The sequence below is a fragment of the Chrysemys picta genome, chromosome 25 (genome assembly GCF_011386835.1).
Source record: "Chrysemys picta bellii isolate R12L10 chromosome 25, ASM1138683v2, whole genome shotgun sequence".
Lineage (NCBI taxonomy): Eukaryota > Metazoa > Chordata > Testudines > Emydidae > Chrysemys > Chrysemys picta.
Genome location: NC_088815.1, coordinates 4532800 through 4551844, shown reverse-complemented (window position 1 = coordinate 4551844; position 19045 = coordinate 4532800). Strand labels below are relative to the sequence as shown.

General features: G+C 58.0%; 1 protein-coding gene across 1 annotated transcript in view; it reads right to left on the bottom strand.

Moving 5' to 3' along the window:
* UNC13A (unc-13 homolog A) overlaps positions 1-19045 on the bottom strand; it is a 122300-nt gene that overhangs the window by 71593 nt on the left and 31662 nt on the right. Inside the window, exons 2-9 of the mRNA XM_065578220.1 lie at positions 14281-14310; positions 11834-11933; positions 6685-6802; positions 5665-5788; positions 4915-4988; positions 4559-4613; positions 2566-2601; positions 817-1027 (exon numbers count right to left, since the gene is read on the bottom strand). Coding sequence (XP_065434292.1) covers positions 817-1027; positions 2566-2601; positions 4559-4613; positions 4915-4988; positions 5665-5788; positions 6685-6802; positions 11834-11933; positions 14281-14310 — 748 coding nt within the window. The remainder of the gene's footprint in view (positions 1-816; positions 1028-2565; positions 2602-4558; positions 4614-4914; positions 4989-5664; positions 5789-6684; positions 6803-11833; positions 11934-14280; positions 14311-19045) is intronic.

Sequence of the window (19045 nt, the reverse complement as noted above, 5' to 3'; positions counted from 1 at the left end):
ACAGCGCTGCCAATGCGGCCAGCCCGGCTACGCTTCCAGGCCTGGCCTGTGCAGCTCCAGCAACGCCTCTGCAGCATCCTCAGCTACTCCACTCCTGGTCTGTCCCTCACAGCCCTGCCCGTGCACCTAAATCCCGATCAGCGACAGCCCTGCCCTCGGTGTCTCCAGGGTGGAGAGGACTGTCCCTGGGACTCGGATGGAGCCCCCAACCTTCATCTCCTCGATGTTTATTAGGGTTTTACCCTTTGGTGTTCGAACACTAGCCAGGGATTAGATGGGGAGGAAGCACTGGTTAGTCAAACTCCGCCCACAATCCAAAACTCCACCCACAATCACTCTTTCTACTACCACAGAACAGTTAACAATGGCACCGCTGGAACCCACCATTAGGTTTCAGAGTTAACCCCCAGCGAGAGGAATGCAGGCAGCCGGTGGCCCCTCTCCTCAGGCAGCAGGATCTAACTGCCTCAGGGGCTTTCCCCACAGAGCCTGGATTTTAATTTTGAATGAAAGCTAAGATTCTGGAGGAAGCGGCTGGGGTCGGCACAGAAATGCTAGGGTGGGCACCACTGCATACCAGCTCTGTCCAGCCTTTGCCAAGAGCTATAGCTAATCTGCCCAAGGGCACGGCTTTTTCTCCTCCTCTGAGACAGCCCCCTTCCCATCCATATCGCTCTCCCTGATTGTGCAGCATAGCCTGGCCTAACCTCTCCCACTGGACATCTGGGGCTGCCGACCACCACGCGTCTGTCTGCGGCGCAGCAGGTCAATATCACAGGCCGTCCGAGGGCCGGCGCCGGCCTTCCCCAACTCTACCTGATGGGCCGCTGATCCGAGTAGTCCATCTCGTAGCTCTGCACGGAGTCCGTGTACGAGTCGCGGGAGCTCTGCTGCTGGTGCCTCATGGGATACTGGTGGACCGAGGCGTTGGGCTGGGACGTGGTGTAGTACGGAGGCGGGATGCTATTACTGGTCTCGCTTCGGTAGTCGCTGTCCCGGTCGTCCATGGTGCTGTCGGGGTCGTCATCTGCAAAGGGACAGTTGCCACCAGTGAGCATTTTACGCGGGAAGGGGCCAGAGGCCACCGCGTGACAGAGAGGCGCAACATAGCCAGTGTCTCCGCGGCAAGGACAATGCCAACCTCTACTGCCTGGCTGGCATCAATGAGAACCGGGCCACTGCTTCAAAGGCCGCCGCCTCTGTGGGACTTCCCCCTAGGAGACTCAGCTGGAGAGGCCTAGAGAGGGGCCTACGCTTGGTGGGAACTGACGTCCAGGGAGCTGCCAGTGTCCAGCAGCTCTGGGTATCCGGCCCCGGCTATGTGAGTGGGGAGAGGGGCGCTGGCACGTGTTGGGCACACAGGGAAGGTTAGTGCTCCAGGAGCCGATGGCTCTGCCCAAAGCCGTGCTGCCCCGGTGCGCCCCAGCAGCAGTCTGCCTCCCTGTGCCCGTTCACGCTGCCCCACCCCCTGTGCACAGACCACTGGCAGAGGCTAGACCTTGGTGGCTGGGCACCACGCTAGCTCCCCAATCCTGCAGAACTCTGTGCCACTCACGGCTGCCCTCTGCCGCCTCTTTGGGCGACCGTCCCTGGAGTCCCTTTGGAGGGAGTGGGCCCGAGGCAGGAGTTCGAGGCCGCGCGGTTCCACCGTGGCGTCTAGCACTGAGCTGCGGTTCGGCTGGTGCCGTTGGAGCGGGGGGAGCGGACTCGAGGGGGGCGGGGGTTTAGCTCTGGGCGTGTTACACTGGAGCGGGCGCGTCGGTCCCAGCTTGGGCAGATGTCAGCAGCGTGGCCGTGGTGCCGCGAGCGGGAGGCCGAGGCCTGCCACAACGGGGGGCCGTACCGCCACGTCCTCCAGGCCTGGGAGCGCCCAGGCCCTTTAGGGCATCGACCCACCAAGCTGCCTCCCCCCCAGCCCAGCCCGCAAGGGGTGGAGTGCAATGGGATTCCTTATCCTGCAGAATCAGCCAGAGCCGCTACCCCAGCCTGGGCCGGAGGGGGGTGGGAAATGGGAGTATACATAAGGGGGGAGGGGTGGGGGGGAGGAAGAGATGGAGGAGGGATCTACAGGATGCCGACGTACCCCTACTGCTCTCCTGCCTTGGAGAGGCAGGGGGTCCCTGGGCAACCCCCGCTGGCTGGTGCCCATGGACCAAGAAAAGCCCAGTGCCTTGTGCCCAAAGATTGCAATGCCGTCTGCATACTGCTCCATCCCTCCCCGCCCCGGGGACGGTCCATCCACCCACCCCAAAAAGCATCTATAGCCGGGCCTGTGCCCCTCTCTCCAGGAGCACGGGGGAGACGTGCCATCTGCATGAAAAGATGAAAGCCAGGCCGGGCCAAGACAGAGGTGAGGCTAGCCCCAGGCCCCCCTGCATTGCCCACTAGCCACCCGGACCCCTCTGCTCCCTTGCACGGCTCTTCTGTGTTAGCCACGGGCCTTAGGGGGCCAGAGGCAGAATGGGCCTCCCCCTGGTTGGGGGGTGGGCAGACCTTTGGGAGGCCAGCGGGTAGGAAAGGGGGGTGCCACCTGCGTTCTGGGTGAGAAGGCGATCGGATACTTACTCTGCTGCTCTCCCCAGCCAAAATAATTCCAGTTGCCTATAAAGAAAAGGGGCAGAGACAATAAGACGGACACGGCTGTGGGAGTAGGTGTTAGAGCCCGGGTGGGAGAACAAAGCCCCTTTCAGAGCCCGGCCCAAAGCAGACCCCCAGCTTCCCCCTGCAGCCCCGACGTTCAGACTCCGGCACTGCGCCGGGCGGAGTCGGGGCTCTGGCTCCAGTCCCGGTCCCCACCAAGCGCTGGGGAAACTCAGACCCCGAGCTGAGCTCTGCGGCCCGGGCTCTTTGCCGTAGGCTCGGAGAGGTCGGATCAGGCACGCTGCAAGGGTATGTTCCGGACAGGCAGGACATGGGGTGAGCAAGGATCCGTGGGGCAGGGGGAAGAGCGGGGATCTGAGAGAGGCAGATCCAGACGCTCGGGGCAGGCTGGGAGAAAGAGCATAGGGAGGGGGAGCGGCTCTTAAATTCTGGTGGATCTGGGTTGCCTCCTTCTCGCCCCGGATGGGGGATGGGAGGGGCCGGGGTGTTGTGCTGTGGGGCTGCTCCGGGCATCCCGAGCCCCTCTTTCTGCCCCTCCTCCCCGGGAGGAGAGAGACTAGCACTGGGCCCTGAAGCCACCATCTCCACATCCAGGGCCTGGGGGACCCGTTCCCTGGCCAGATCTCGGCTGGTCGTCGTTCTCCGAATTCGCCAACACGAGCGCGCCAAAAAGACCCACGAGCCGTTAGGCCGGAGCCCGCAGCTGCCAACACAGCCCCTCGGCCTCTGTGCCACAGCGAGCCAGGGGAAGAAAGCCTGGGGCAGAAGGAGGGAGCAAATGCAGGAGGCCAGAGGCCACGCTGAGGGACGTCACGCCTGGCTCAGAACTAATGGGACAGAGTCGGCCCTGGGGTAACCCCACTGACCTCACCGGTCTTAGGGCAGGAGAGAACTAGGCCCACTGACCAATTTGCCCCAACGTAACAGCCCTTTCAGGTGGGTGTGACGAGCCCCCATGTCGCAGAGGGGGAAACCGAGGCACGGAGTGTGTGCGGGGGGGGGGAGGGAGTAAGTGGTTCAGGGTCACCCAGCGACTCTGCTGCCAGCTGGGCTGGGTGGGGCCACCTCTCACTGCAAAGCCAAGAGATATGGGGAGGATCCAGCCCCCAACTCTGCCTTCACGTGGGCACCTCCCTACCCCAAATGCTCCAGCCCTGATGCCTTAGTTCCTTCCCCACCTCAGCAGGGCCACCCGGCCCCAGCTTCCTCCAGGCTCGGTGCTACTCGGCCAGATCCGACCCTTCTCCCTAAGCCAGTGCTGAGTCCCCATCCCTGTCAGCTCTTCCTCAGCCCCGTCCCAACCGCCCCCCGCCCTTCCTGCTCCCCCCACCCCGTTCAGGCAACCTGCCTCCCAGACGTGGGCCGAGCCGAACCGACCCTGCTCCAAAGCTTCCCAGGCCAAGGCAGAGGACTGGAGCGGAGGAGAGCGAACACACGGCAGAGGAGGGGAGGGAGACAGAGCAGGGGGAAGGAGAGAGGGAAGGGGGCCAAGGACTTCAGAGGAGGGGGATCACGTCTCCAGCGACCCAGGCCGAGTCCCTGCTTCCCAGGCTGAGGCGTGTCGTCAGCCCAGACCCCTCCCCAGCTGTCGCCCCCTTGCAGGGGCACTGCCAAGCTGCAGCTGCTGACCCAGAGGGGGCGACGTGCTGGGAACCCTGCAGGGTGCGGGCTAGAGGCGTCGTCCCCACGCTAATCGGGGCGGTGTGGGCCATGCATGGGAACGGGGCAGGGACTGTGAGTTGGGGGGCAAGGGAGACACGGGCCCTATGATCATCCCCACCCCACCTCACCTGGGGGGTCAAACAAACTCCTCCCACCCCCCCAGCTCCGTCCAGGTACCATCCAGCCCCCCCCGGGGTCCGGCCCGAGAGGCACCTGTGACCCAACTCTACGGGAGCTGGAGGGTCACGGGCCCAGAGGAGTGGGGGGCTTGATGCTGGAGGTGATCGGTACTTACAGCACTGGGAGCCGGGCACGGGGAGCGGTTTGTCCTGCTCCTCCTGGAACTCGTACTGGGGAGAGAACAGAGGGATGGTCACAGGCATCCCGGCCAGGCAGTCTCTGGCCCGACCCCCTCCCCCCCGGCCCTGCAGCCCTTCAGGGGGGTGACGATAGACTCCCAGGGCACTCAGTGCAGATCCCCGTGGGACGTCCCCCTGGTCCTGTCTCTGCCAGTGAGGCCCTGGCATGCTCACCCAGCCAGGCACCACCTGAATGCACCCAACCCAGCAGTGCCGGGGGAGGGGGGGGAGCTGTGAACTCACACAGGGGATCAGGGCCGGCAGGGGGTGCCAGGCCCCAGGGCTCACTTACATCATCCTGATCCTTCATAGCATTCAGCTGCTCCAGCTTCTTCGCCCAGTACCTGGCCTCCTCCTCGGGGATGTCTGAAAGCAGAGAGGCCCCCTTGCCAGCAGCCCGTGGGGTCTCCGCGGCCCGGCCCCTCCCTCCCAACGCCGCCCCTGGGGCCCTGCACACGGGGGCCCAGCTCTGGGTCATGGCGCCAGCCTCTGGCTGGGCCTGCAGCTGAGCAGAGGATGGCGAGGAGAGGCAGCCGGTGCTGGGGGCGGGGGGAGGAAATGGATCTGTGGGGCAGGGAGGGAAGGGGGGTGGCAGGGCTGGGCCAGAGGTGAGCAGGAACCAGGGCTCCCAGCTCCAGCCTGCGGGGGTGGGAGTGGAGTTGGGGAGCCCCACACCCTGATCGGCTCCTCACCGGAAGGGAAAGGAGGGTGGAGGGGAGGAGCGGTAGGTTGGGCACATGGCATGAGGGAGGGGAGCCAGGAAAGGACTGTGATGATGCCCCTCAGTCCCGACCTGCAGCCCCCTGCTATCCCAGCCCTGGGCTCGCCCCACAGCTCTGCCAGTGCCCCTCAATCCTGAATCACAACCCCCATTGCGTTTCCAGTTGTGGGGCCCCCATCTCTGTCAATCCCCCTTCATCTACACAGCTGGGGTGTGAGGAGGGAAATATCCCCAAGGAGGGAGAACCCCGGGCACACGACGGGGATGGGGGCACAGGCCAGGAGCCCTTCTCGCCCCCTGGCCCTGGGGAGGGTACCGTACCGAGCGGTAACTCGAAGCGGGTGTCCAGCAGGATGCGGTGGAAGGTGGGGTCCTTGGTGCCAGAGATCTCGTTGTCGGTCATAATGACCTGGGAGTCGAGGGTGAGCCATTCCCCGGGGCCCTCCTAGGGGAGAGAACTGGGGGGTCAGGACAGACGCCAGGGGAACGAAGCCCTGCTTAGATTCTCCCAGCCTGGCAAATAACCCAGCCATGCTCCCCTGCTCTGGCCCTTTCATGGGGCTAAGCCTCACAGCTCTGTGTGCCGGGGGAGGGTCTGTTACTGGGGGGGGGGGGGGAAACTGAGGCACAAGGGGAGCAGCGATTTCCTGAGCCAGGAATGGAACCCAGGAGTCCTGAGTCCCAGATCCCTGCTCCCCTTCCTGCTAGCAGCCATAGCGAAGAGCTGTGCTGTCTGGACAGCCACGTCCCCTCCACCCGCCCCCTGCCTCAAGCTCCCCTTCAGGAGAGGACGATTTGCGGCAGTGCCAGGTCATGGAGCTCCTCTCTGCCCGCAGGAGCAGTGCCAGGGCAGGGAGGCTAAATCCCCGGCCTGCCCCATGGCGCCTTCGAGCGCCAATCGCCGGAGGGGACACAAGGGCTTGGTACACAGGCTCATCATTAACCCTTTGCACCCTGGAGACCCCTCCTCCCCCCCAGCCTTGCTTTCCTCCCAGCTGCTGGAAGAGAACCCCAAATCCCCCAGGCTGACCCTCCCCACCCCCAATCAGGCCCTTCCCCGCCTGTCTCCAGGCACCACCCGCCTGGCTCTGCCAGGATGTGCCCTGGGGGTTAGGAGGAGGCTGAGCCTTGGCACAGAAAGGGGACTTGGGGGTCCAGGGGACGGGTGGCTCTGCCAGGGCACTGGTCCCTCCTCCCCACAGACACAGACCCTCCCCTCGCTCCACCCCCAGAAGGCCGGCAGCTGGCGATGCCCAGTCCGGGCTCCGAAGGGCAGAGAGCCAGGAAGGTCCGGGAGTGGCTGCTGTCTGGGCCCTGCTGGGGAGAGTGCCCCGTGCCTACCTCGTTGGACTGCCGGATGGTCTGCAGGGGGATCCACACCGTCCCCACCATGGTGTCCCAGATTAGCCCCTTGTTCCACACCTCCACCGTCAGCCCCAGGTCCAGCCGGTTAATCTCACTGCAAGGGAAGCAAAGCGACCACAGTGTCCATCAGCGCTGGCCTCGTCTGGCTCGCTGCCTCTCCCACGACCCTGGGCAGGCTGGCCCCCCGTCCCCATCGGGCCCCACATATGAGTGAGCTCATGCCACAGGGCTGGGAGTCAGTGCTCTTGCCCCACTCCCCACAGCGCCCCCTGCTGGGAGAGGTTGGGATTGCGGGAGCTGGGAGCCCCCCTGAGCCAGCGCTGGAACACGGCAGAGGGAGGTTAGGTAGACAGCGCCAGCTCCCAAGATTGCGCTAGCTGTGACTTGTCATCTAGACACAGCACAGCTCTGGAAATTGTGTCTGTGAGTTAACTGTGGGGGGTGGGGGGGAGGGGCACTTTTTCCTTTGGTAGGTCCTACAAAAATGTTTGAATTTCCCAGCATCCGAGGCGTGAGTTTAACACAGGCCAACATGCTTCCGAATCTCCTCCCGCTTCGCTGCGTAGAAGTCAGAGTCTCCCTCCGTCGGAGGATCCCGCTTCCGAGCAAGGACGAATCTGGAGCTGCCAACGGTTTGACCCTTGTCACTTTAATCTCCTGCGGGAGTGTTTGGCCTGAGACGGGAGCGTCACTCGAGTGCCGGTAATTAGGGCCCATTGCTGAGTCCCGGCTGTGTCTGCAGCCCCCCAGCCTGCAGCCCCCCCGCCCCAGTCTGGGCCACGCTCGTGTCTGATGTTTTAAGCAGATGGATGCAAAATGAGGGAGCAAAGGGGAGAGACGGTTTCCTGCCACGTGGAGCAGCCCGGTCCCTTCTGCTGGGATCCCTCCAGGGTCGCCTCGGCTTGGGGGTTAACAGCCGCCATGTTCCTAGCAGCCCCAGGCTCTGGGCCTAGCTGTGGCCTCCAGGCCTGCCCAGTGCCCCTCTCTCTGTGACATGGCAGGTGTTTACACTGCTGAGGGGCAGGGAATTATTCTGGTCTCACCCTGCTCCGGTTCCCCAGGCCCCCTCTTCAGACTGCAGTAGCTCAGCTGGCAGCCCGCTCTCTCTAACTCTCCACCGGTGTGTCGAGTGCCTCGGGCATCGTGCCCAGGCAGAGAGCAGGGAACCGGCACCCACCTGGGGGTCTGGCAGGGCCAACAGCCATGGGTGCTCCAAGAGATGCCTCCCCTTCCCCTCCACCCGATTGCAGGCTCCATGGCCGGGGGGCCGCCGAGGGGCCGGGAGTTTCTCCGGGCCACGCATCGAAGGCGGGGTGACCTGAGACACTCCTGGTGCCACAGCCGCCTCCCATAGTAGCATCTCTGGGAGGGAGATGGGGGCAAGGCCTTGACAGAGGGGATGGGAGAGGTATAGAATCATAGAATATCAGGATTGGAAGGGACCTCAGGAGATCATCTAGTCCAACCCCCTGCTCAAAGCAGGACCAATCTCCAGACAGATTTTTGCCCCAGATCCCTAAACGGCACCCTCAGGGTTTGAACTCACAACCCTGGGTTTAGCAGAACAATGCTCAAACCACTGGTACCTGACTTGGCGTTGCAGGAGACTCAGCATCCAGCTGCCCCAGGCCAGGGGGCAGGTACCGGATCAGTGACCCCTAGAGATAAGGGCAGGGTGAAGAGCTAAGGGCAACAGACCATCTCAGTTCCTGCTGCTAGCTCCGGGGATCCTGCACCCGAGTCCCCGACGCCCCGGTTTATCTGCGGCGCGCCTGATTTTGAGGATTTGTGGAGCTTGTGTGGCACGTGGGTTTTATCGTTTATGCGATTCCGTCATGCAATAGAGGACAGCCAAAAAATGACAAGTTTTTAAAGTGCTTATATACCAATGCTAGAAGTCTAAATAATAAGATGGGTGAACTTAGAGTGCCTCGTATTAAATGAGGATATTGATAAAATAGGCATCACAGAAACCTGGTGGAAGGAGGGTAATCAATGGGACACAGTAATACCAGGGTACAAAATATATTGGAAGGACAGAACAGGTTGTGCTGGTGGGGGAGTGGCACTATATGTGAAAGAAAGCGTAGAATCAAATGAAGTAAAAATCTTAAATGAAATACATTGTACTATAGAATCTCTATGGATAGTAATTCCATGCTTGGAAAATAAGAATATAGCAGTAGGAATGTATTACCGACCACCTGACCAGGATGGTGTTAGTGACTCTGAAATGCTCAGGGAGATTAGAAAGGCTATTAAAATAAAAAACTCAATAATAATAATAATAATGGGGGATTTCAATTCTCCCCATATTGACTGGGTACAGTCACCTCAGGACAGGATACAGAGACGAAGTTTCTTGACACCTTAAATGACTGGTCTTGGAGCAGCTAGTCTGGAACCCACATGAGAGGCAATTCTTGATTTAGTCCTAAATGCAGCACAGGATCTGGTCCAAGGGGTGAATATAGCTGGACCGCTTGGTAATAGGGACCATAATATAATTAAATTTAACATCCCTGTGGCAGGGAAAACACCACAGCGGCCCGACACTGTAGCATTCAATTTCAGAAAGGGGAACTACACAAAAATGAAGAGGTTAGTGAAACAGAAATTAAAAGGTTCAGCACCAAAAGTGAAATCCCTGCAAGCTGCATGGAAACTTTTTCAAGACACCATAATAGAGGAGCAACTTAAATGTTTCCCCCAAATTAAAAACATAGTAAGAGAACCAAAAAAGTGCCACTGTGGTTAAACAACAAAGTAAAAGAAGCAGTGAGACACAAAAAGGCATCCTTTAAAAAGTGGAAGTTAAATCCTAGTGAGGAAAATAGAAAGGAGCATAAACTCTGGCAAATGAAATGTAAAAACCTAATTAGAAAGACCAAAAATGAATTTGAAGAACAGCTAGCCAAAGACTCCAAAAGTAATAGCAAAATTTTTTAAAATACATCAGAAGCAGGAAGCCTGCTAAACAACCAGTGGGGCCACTGGACGATCGAGATGCTAAAGGAGCCATCAAAGACGATAAGGCCATTGCGGAGAAACTAAATGAATTCTTTGCATCGGTCTTCACTGTTGAGGATGTGAGGGAGATTCCCAAACCTGAGCCATTCTTTTTGGGTGACAGATTTGAGGAACTGTCCCAAATTGAGGTGGTGTTAGAGGAGGTTTTGGAACAAATTGATAAACTAAACAGTAATAAGTCTCCAGAACCTGATGGTATTCACCCAAGAGTGCTGAAGGAACTCAAATGTGAAATTGCAGGACTACTAACTGTCATCTGTAACCTATCATTTCAATCAGCTTCTGTACCAAATGACTGGAGGATAGCTAATGTGATGCCAATTTTTAAAATGGCTCCAGAGATGACCCTGGCAACTACAGGCCAGTAAGCCGCACTTCAGTACCGGGCAAATTGGTTGAAACTATCGTAAAGAACAAAGTTGTCAGACACATAGATGAACATAAATTGTTGGGGAAGAGTCAACATGGTTTTTGTAAAGGGAAATCATGCCTCACCAATCTACTAGAATTCTAGAATTCTTTGAGGTGGTTAACAAGCATGTGGACAAAGGAGATCCAGTGGATATAGCGTATTTAGATTTTCAGAAAGCTTTTGACAAGGTCCCTCACCAAAGGCTCTTAAGCAAAGTAAGCAGTTATGGGATAAGAGGGAAGGTTCTCTCATGGATTAGTAACTGGTTAAAAGACAGGAAACAAAGGGTAGGACTAAATGGTCAGTTTTCAGAATGGAGAGAGGTAAATAGTGATGTCCCCCAGGGGTCTGTACTGTGCCCAGTCCTATTCAACATATTCATAAACGATCTGGAAAAAGGGGTAAACAGTGAGGTGGCAAAATTTGCAGATGATACAAAACTACTCAAGATAGTTAAGTCCCAGGCAGACTGCAAAGAGCTACAAAAGGATCTCACAAAACTGGGTGACTGGGCAACAAAATGGAAGATGAAATTCCAGGTTGATAAATGCAAAGTAATGCACATTGGAAAACATAATCCTAACTATACGTATACAATGATGGGGTCTAAATTAGCTGTTACCACTCAGGAAAGAGATCTTGGAGTCATTGTGGAGAGTTCTCTGAAATCATCCACTCAATGTGCAGTGGCAGTCAAAAAAGCGAACAGAATGTTGGGAATCATTAAGAAAGCAATAGATAATAAGACAGAAAATATCAGATTGCCTTTATATAAATCCATGGTTTGCCCACACCTTGAATACTGTGCGCAGATGTGGTCGCCCCATCTCAAAAAAGAGATATTGGAATTGGAAAAGGTTTAGAAAAGGGCAACAAAAATGATAGGGGTATAGAACGGCTTCCGTATGAGGAGAGATTAATAAGACTGGGACTTTTCAGCTTGGAAAAGAGGCGACTAAGGGGGGGATATGATAGAGGTCTATAAAATCATGAGTGGTATAGAGAAAGTAAATAAGGAAGTGTTATTTACTCCTTCTCATAATACACCTCTCCCCCGGTATAACGCGACCCGATATAACACGAATTCGGATATAACGCGGTAAAGCAGTGCTCCGGGGGGGGGGGCAGGGCTGCGCACTCTGGCGGATCAAAGCAAGTTCGATATAACGTGGTTTCACCTATAATGCGGTAAAAATTTTTGGCTCCCGAGGACAGTGTTATATAGGGGTAGAGCTGTACAAGAACAAGGAGCCACCAAATGAAATTAATAGGTAGCAGGTTTAAAACAAACACAAGAAAGTATTTTTTCACACAACGCTCTGTCAACCTGTGGAACTCCTTGCCAGAGGGTGTTGTGAAGGCCAGTACTATAACAGGGTTCAAAAGGGAGCAAGATAGATTCATGGAGGACAGGTCCATCAATGGCTATTACCCAGGACGGGCAGGGATGGTGTCCCTAGCCTCTGTTTGCCAGAAGCTGGGAATGGGCGACAGGATGGATCACTTGATGATTCCCTGTTCTGTTCATTCCCTCTGGGGCACCTGGTGTTGGCCACTGTCGGTGGACAGGATACTGGGCTAGATGGACCTTTGGTCTAACCCAGTCTGGCCGTTCTTATGTTCTGACACCAGCCCCCCAAGAGCGGGAGGTCCCTGCCCCCCCCCACCCGAGGGAGTACTCACAACATGAAGTCCTGCTCCCAGCAGGGCAGGTTCCCCCGCACTGCGATGGTCGTGCTCTTGACATTCTGCACCTTCAGCGTCACATAGGTGTTGAACTTCTCTGCAGGGAAGGGAGCAGAGGGTGGAGTTCTGGGCCTGGATCAGCCCCGTCCTGGGTCAGGGGCACCGCAAGCCCCCTGAGCGGGTCAGACAACCTCGTGCTCCCCACCCCCAGCCTCAAAAGCCACCCACTGGTCTTCCCATCAGCCCAGGGACCTCCCTGTCCCCATGCAGTGTCTCCAGCCAACACAAGGGAGGTTCTCCCTGCATTGCCCTCTGTAGTGGGCAGGGCCAGCTCCAGGCACCAGCTTACCAAGCAGGTGCTTGGGGCGGTCACTTCGGAGAGGGGTGGCACGTACAGCTGTTCGGTGGCAATTCGGCGGACGGTCCCTCACTCCTGCTCGGAGCGAAGGACCTCCTGCCGAATTGCCGCCGCAGATCGCGATCGCAGCTTTTTGTTTGTTTGGCTGCTTGGGGTGGCCAAAACCCTGGAGCCGGCCCTCGTAGCGGGGCAACTACCCCACTCCTGGAGAATTTAGGCTGCAACAGGCCAGTGGGCCTGCGTAGACTGGTAGCCAATCAGAGAAGGGCTTATTGGGAGCCAATCAGGGCCAGGCTCAGCCCTATAAAAAGGCTGCTCAGGAGGGGCACAGGGAGTCTGTCCCAGGGCTTTGAGAGGGGAAGGTCTGTCTCCTGAGCAGGAGACCAGCACCCAGCACCGCGCAGTGCTGGGCAGGCTCAGGGAAGCAGAGTGGAGCTCTAGCCTGAGGCCTGCCAGGCTGCAGGCCCTGAAGGGAAGGGCCTAGCGGGTGCAAGGGGCCGTAGGGGGAGCGGCCCAGGGAAGTAGGCAGACGGAGGGGAGAGAAGGAGGACAGTGAGGCTGTCGCCAGAGGGCCAGGATCCGCCCCTTTCAGTACACCCAGCCATTGGCCGTAGGGAGCGGCCATTACAGACCAAGCCAGATCCCTGACAGGAGGGATTAGACTTTGGGACTGTCCCACACAAGAACTTTCAGCAGAGTTTGTCGCCAGCTAGGGGCATGGTCAGCTCCCGACGCTGCTTCAGCCCACATGCAGCATATCTGACCCGACTGTCCTATACAGCTCTGCTAACACCCCTCACTCCTGACCCGCAGCCCCCTGCTAGCCCAGCCCTGGGATCTGCCCCTCCTCCCCCGGCTCTGCTAATGCCCCTCAGTCCACCCACTCTGGCCTGGCCTGCGTTTCACTCTCCCTGGGCAGAGATGGCAGTACCAGCTGGTGGGTGGGGGGCATTGCAGAGGTGTGTGTGGGGGGACTGCAGAGGGGCTGTGTCCAGGAGTGACTAGACCGAGAGCGGCTTGGCTCCTCTCCTCCAGCTCAGCACCCACCCCCCACCCTGAACCTGGGGCGTCGCTCACCCCGTTGGGTGTTTCATCAGAACTGCTTCTGGCCGCCTGGCTGGCTCCCCCCCTCGACCCCCGCCCCCACCCCCCCAGGGCCTCACTCGGCGCTCCCCACCTTGACCCCTGGCTGTGTGCATGGGATACCTCCCACCCTCCCAGGCCAGCGCTGGTAGAGGCAGGGGCAGAGGGGGATTGCACTCAGCTCCGCTCTCCAGCAGGGGGCGCTCCTGGTGCCAGCTCAGCTCCCCTGATGCTTGGCGCTCTGTGCAAACAGGGGACAAGGGGGCCAAACTCCGGCAGCTCTGGATGGTTCCTGCCCCCACGAGGGGAGCTAGAGAACAAAGCCCCTCTGCACGCCTGCTCTACAGCTGCTGGGCCTTCCCATCCCAGGTGCGGGAGCGGAGCGGGGTGCCCCCCAGCTCTTCACAGATGGGGTGAAAAGAGCCCTCCTGCCCAGGCGTCACAGGAAGGAAGCCAGTGAGATATGTGTGTGTGTGAATGTGTGCACACAGCATAGGTATGGGTATGTATAGTATGCTTGTAGACGTGGGTGCAGTGTGTGTGTGTGACCCACGTGTGTCTAGACTCCCCTCTCCTCCCAAAGCCAGGGATAGAACCAGGAGTCCTGACACCAACTCCCCAGCTCTAACCACTGGACCCCATTTCCTCTCTATTTTGTCCTTTGTCTCTGCTGGTCCTTTTCGGTAAACCCTGGGGAAACTGGGACAGGCCCCACCATGAGTCCTTGGAACGAGGCCTAGCTCGGGGGTACAGGCGCCCCTGCCTCAGGCCTCGAGGCTCCTCTTGCCTATTCCCTCTGCGTGTTCTCCCCAGCAAACCCAAGCTGCTCACCCAGGGGCCCTCAATGACCCTTCGTCTCAGCAGCCCACTCGGCTTTTTAAAGTCAGACCCACACTAACCCCCTGTGGGAAACCCGGCCCCCTCCTGCAGTGTGGCTGGGGAGAGGCTCCTGCCCCAGGCACCCGTATCGCCCATGTGACCAGGGGTAGCGGGAGCGACTTACCTTGGGCCCCGTCAAACTTGGCTTTTTTAACTGCAAAGAGAGAATAAAACGTTTTAGCTTCCAGGCCCAGAGACCCGCCTGGGAAGTGCTAATGGCCCCGTCTTGTCCCCACTCCTAGTGAGACAGGCTGGGACCTGCAGGAGAATCCCCTCTCTGCAGGAAACCAGGGGCCCCTTGCTCCCCCCAGCTCCGGATGTGCTAGTGCCCATTGCAATGCAGGCTGGCAGCTTGGGCCCAGGTCAGGACCCTCCTGTGTCTTTGAGATTTTTGGGGTGCAGTCAGTCACCCCTTGTCCTACAACCCTGAAAGGTGGGGATGACTGGGTCTGGATCCGTGTCCCAGGTGTAACCACTCCCTGGATCCGAGCCCCATGGAACTCGGGCCTGGATCCAGACTCGGGCCCCATCCCTATCTCAAAATGCCACTGAGACAAGGAGCACCTCCCCGCTAGCAAACACCTCTGGGAAAAGTGCTGGCCTCTGTGTCTTGGCCCCCCTCTCAGCCTCGGGCCACTCACAGGCGCTCCCCAATCCCCACTGCCTTCGTGTCCAGCTATGCAGTCACGAATGCTTGACACGAGCGACTTGACCTTAAAAGCGCTGTCTGCTGGCCCCAGAGAAACAGTGCGGTGGAAAACCCCGGGGTCTTCAAATCTGTATTGTGCTGCGCTCTGGACACAGGGTGGGGCTGGAGGGCTCTCAGCCGTGCTTTGCTGCTGTTCTCATGCAATGAGAACCACCCAGAGTCCTGGGAGGAGCGTCAGGTGTCTTTCTCACTAGGCTTGCACTGAATGGAAGCTGTGACCTTGTCATGAGACCTATTCTCGCATCTTGCTGGCTAGGATACATGAGGACCACTGCTCTCTACTGGATAGACAGGGTCAGGAATTCCTCCTCCTCTCTCTGGAACAGTGCCCGTCATCCACAGATAGCAAAGCACCTAAGAGATGCTAATTAAATTTTGCAAAAGCTCTGTGAACTAGGTGAGTGTTCTTGCACCCGTTATACAGGTCACTTAGCGAAGGTATTGTTATGAGGGGGCAGGGCCTAGAGGCTCCAGCATGCTAGGTGCTGTACAAAGACCGACTAAGAGACCGTCCCTGCCCCAAAGGCTTTACAATCTAAACAGATGAGATAAGCAAAGGATGGGAGGGGAGCCAGAGGCAAGTGACTCACCCAAGAGTAGGCAGCCAGAGCGAGGAATAGAACTCAGACTTCTTAGCTCCCAGATCAGCGCTCTAGCCACGAGACAGTACTGTACTCCCCCATAAAGCACAGCATGCACGCACCTCCCCCACACATACATCACCCACCCCAATAATGGCCAGACAACTCCAAATCCTAAACTGTCAGAATTGGTGCTACACAAGCAGCCTTTGTCTCGTTAAATAAAGGCCCGGTTTTAACGTGGCATTACTCTCAAGATCAAAGGAAACCGATTCCCCTGCACATTGCTGGTTCAGGAAACGCCAGTGTCTCGCTGGATGCTACTGCGGGACATGTCACTGTTTAGCTAGTGATTTCCTTTCCTGTGCCCTGCCACAGCGCTGGTCGGGCGTGTCTTGATGAAATGGACAAAACTGGTCATGGGAAAGGGCTGGGTTTGATGAGACTTTGTGCAGGTCCTGGACCGAAGTGAAGAGAGACCCCAGAATAACTTGGTAGCAAGGGCACTCCCTGGAGGGGGCAGGGACCCAGGTTGAAGAAACATTGGGATTGGAACATGGGCCTCTCATGTCTGAGGTCAGGGCCCCAAGCACTGGGCCACAGAGTCCGTGTCTCTCTCAGACTCTGCCATAATGAATCGTTAAGTCGTTATACACAGTAGACTCACTCCACCGGGGAGAACCCCACCACAGAATAGTCTAGACGGCCAAGGTTCAAGTCGCACGTCCAGATGAGCCCTTGACTGCTGAGCTAGGGCACTTCCTCCTCTCCTCTCCCTACCCCTCTGTTTTTAGATGAACAACTTGGAAGGCTCTTGGTTTCATCCCCTCGTGGGATGGGTTCCCGCTCCCCCTTCACAGTTCTAGGAGTCTGCGGGAGTCAGCTTTGTGCGTTCAGCTCAGTGCAGATTGTACCAGGCGAGACACACCCACTGTGCTCCCTCTCACAGAGTCTTTCCTTGTTCCAGTATTTCCCCACAATTGCTCCCGAGGACCCATTAGATAGCTGCCCTAGGTTAGGCCTGCTGAAATTGCTGTTTGTGTTGTAAAGAAAGGAGGGTGCAAATATTCCCCAGAATTTGGGATAACCCAGTGGAGCATCTCAGCAGTCGAGGCTGAGTCTGGCTGTAACAGGTGGACATTTCTGCTCCCTGGCAGGAGTGTGAGGGTTCACCCCCTTGTTTCCTTCAATAAACTTTAAAGGGCCCGACTGAGTCTGGCTTTCCCAGCACGACTTCCAGCACGACGCTGAGCTCCCATTGTTCCCAGAATGCAATAGATCCTGGACGCACCGCCTGGTCTTCAAATCACAGGGGGGCTCGTTTAGGGAGCGAGTCAGGCGATGGTAACGGATTTGCGCCAGCGCAAGCGAAGATTCATATAAAACGGGGAACGATTCCGCTAACGAAATCCGGTACTCGGCCAAAACTCCCCTGGTCTTCCGTGGAGCTGCTGTCGATCTGCAGCAGAGCGAGGGAGAGGAGAGTCGGGCCCCGAGACTGCAGTGAGAGTTAGGAGCGCGTCCCGTGCGGAAGAGCCAGTCTGGGGAGGAGCAGAGGGGAAGTCCCTGGATCGGAGGCATGTGAAGGCGACGCTGCCCAAAGCACTCTCCCGAAGGATCACGCTTTAGCCGACCGGGCGGGGCGGCCGCTGACACTTTTCCATCTGGGATTTTCATGAAATCCTTTGGGCTAGAGGAAGCTCTGCCTCACAGGTCGCTAACCGACCCGGGCCACAGGACCTGGCTGGAGTCTAGCCACGGAGCAGCCCCCATCTGGGCAGCCGGAGCAGCCCCCACACAGCTCACGGGCTGGGGCTGGCTTTGAAGCCAGCGAGCGAAAGCAGGAGCTGAAACATGTTGGAAATCTCTTATCGGCCTCCCGACAACAGAACAGCGGCTTGGGGGTGGGGGAAGCCGAGTGCCATGCGGGGAGACGGGACTGAACCACGAGACAAGGCCGGGATTAGCCGGCCACGGCTGGGAGCTCCCTGGGCGGCAGGATGGGCTCCCACAGGCCTGCTGGAGGCCAGCGACTCAGCTGGAGGAAGCCCAAGGAGGATACTGGCCTCAGCGGCTTGTGCAATGAGAGAAGCTCACAGCTGGGCCCGGCCGGGAGGGCTCAGCTGTCTGGGCAGACGGCCCTGCAGCCTCTGCTTCCCGGGGAGACAGGCCTTCACCGCCGAGTCACGCTGCAGCCATTCCCTGAGTCCTCCACTCCCCTGCCCTGCGTGCTGCCTCTGTCTTTAACACACAGCGGCCAGGCCCCTGCATGGGCTCCCTGTCTCCATCTGCCTCCACGCCCCTGCAAAGCTGGGGGGTTGGCTGTAGGGGAGCAGCCCCCGTCCAACCGCCTGATGGGCAGCCCATCCCAGCGCTACGTGTGCAGTGCAGGGAACAGCCGGCGGAGATGTCTGTGCGGCTCAGGCGTGGCGCACGGTTTTATTACAATGGCTGCTGCTCAGTGCAGAGGAGTGGCTTTGAAGGCAGCATGGGGAAGTGGGGTTACGGGTTGAAACTTCGTTGAAACAGTTGGGTGGCAAAAGCTGTCCTTCATCTGGGATAAACGGAAGAAACAATTAAGCTCCTTTGCGGAACCAGGTAGCTGAAACAACAGCAGCCTGCTCCCCAAAGTGCAGATCCATGTGGGAGGAGTTTTGCTGGGTATTGTTTCGTGAAGGCTGGCATGTGGGTAAAAGAGAGGCAGAGCAAAGAAGGCGGCAGAGAAGCACCCGCCACAGAAACACTGGGAGTGTGGCCCTGAGAAAAGGCTAACAGGGAGAGCTTTTGGGCAAAGTGCTGGCTGAAGGGGGCTTGGGGTTGTGAGCAAAGATGCTGGGTCTTGCTGTCTGATTCCTGCTGTGTTCAGGGAAACAGACTTTGTACAGAATCAGGATTGCATCCAAGAAATATCTGACTTCATCATCAGTTTCTTCTCCTCCCAGGAACAACCCACAGGCAACTTAGAATCATAGAATCTCAGGGTTGGAAGGGACCTCAGGAGGTCATCTAGTCCAACCCCCTGCTCAAAGCAGGACCAATCCCCTGACACATTTTTGCCCCAGATCCCTAAATGGCCCCCTTAAGGATTGAACTAACAACCCTGGGTTTAAGCAGGCCAATGCTCAAACCACTGAGCTATCCCTCCCCCTCCGGCTAAGCACTCAGGCCAGACAGAGTCAGCAATGGTTAGAGTGCAGGGGAGGTGCTCCTAGGTGCATGGGAAATGCACAGCTCGGCAATCTCATCCCATGGCCAGCACCTCCACTCTAAGCACACACACACCCAGCACAAGACTAGGACATGCCAGCTGTTCTGTTCTCTCTCCCTGCAGCTGAGCCTCTAGCAGGTTTTCGAAAGTCTCCCCCCATGGCTCTGTGCTGGAGCACGGGTGCCCGGGCATTGACCACCGTCGTCTGACCTCCCTGGAGCAGGGCTGGGGGGTGGGGCTGTTGGAACACTCGTCACACCCGTCAGAGTGATAGCCTTGAAGGAGGCAGCGTGGTCCAACAGCCAGAGCCCCCTGGTCTGCTCCCAGAGAAAAGTGCTTTGATATCCATGGCTGAACAGCGCCACTTAAAAGCTAAGTAGTGGTGGAGGGA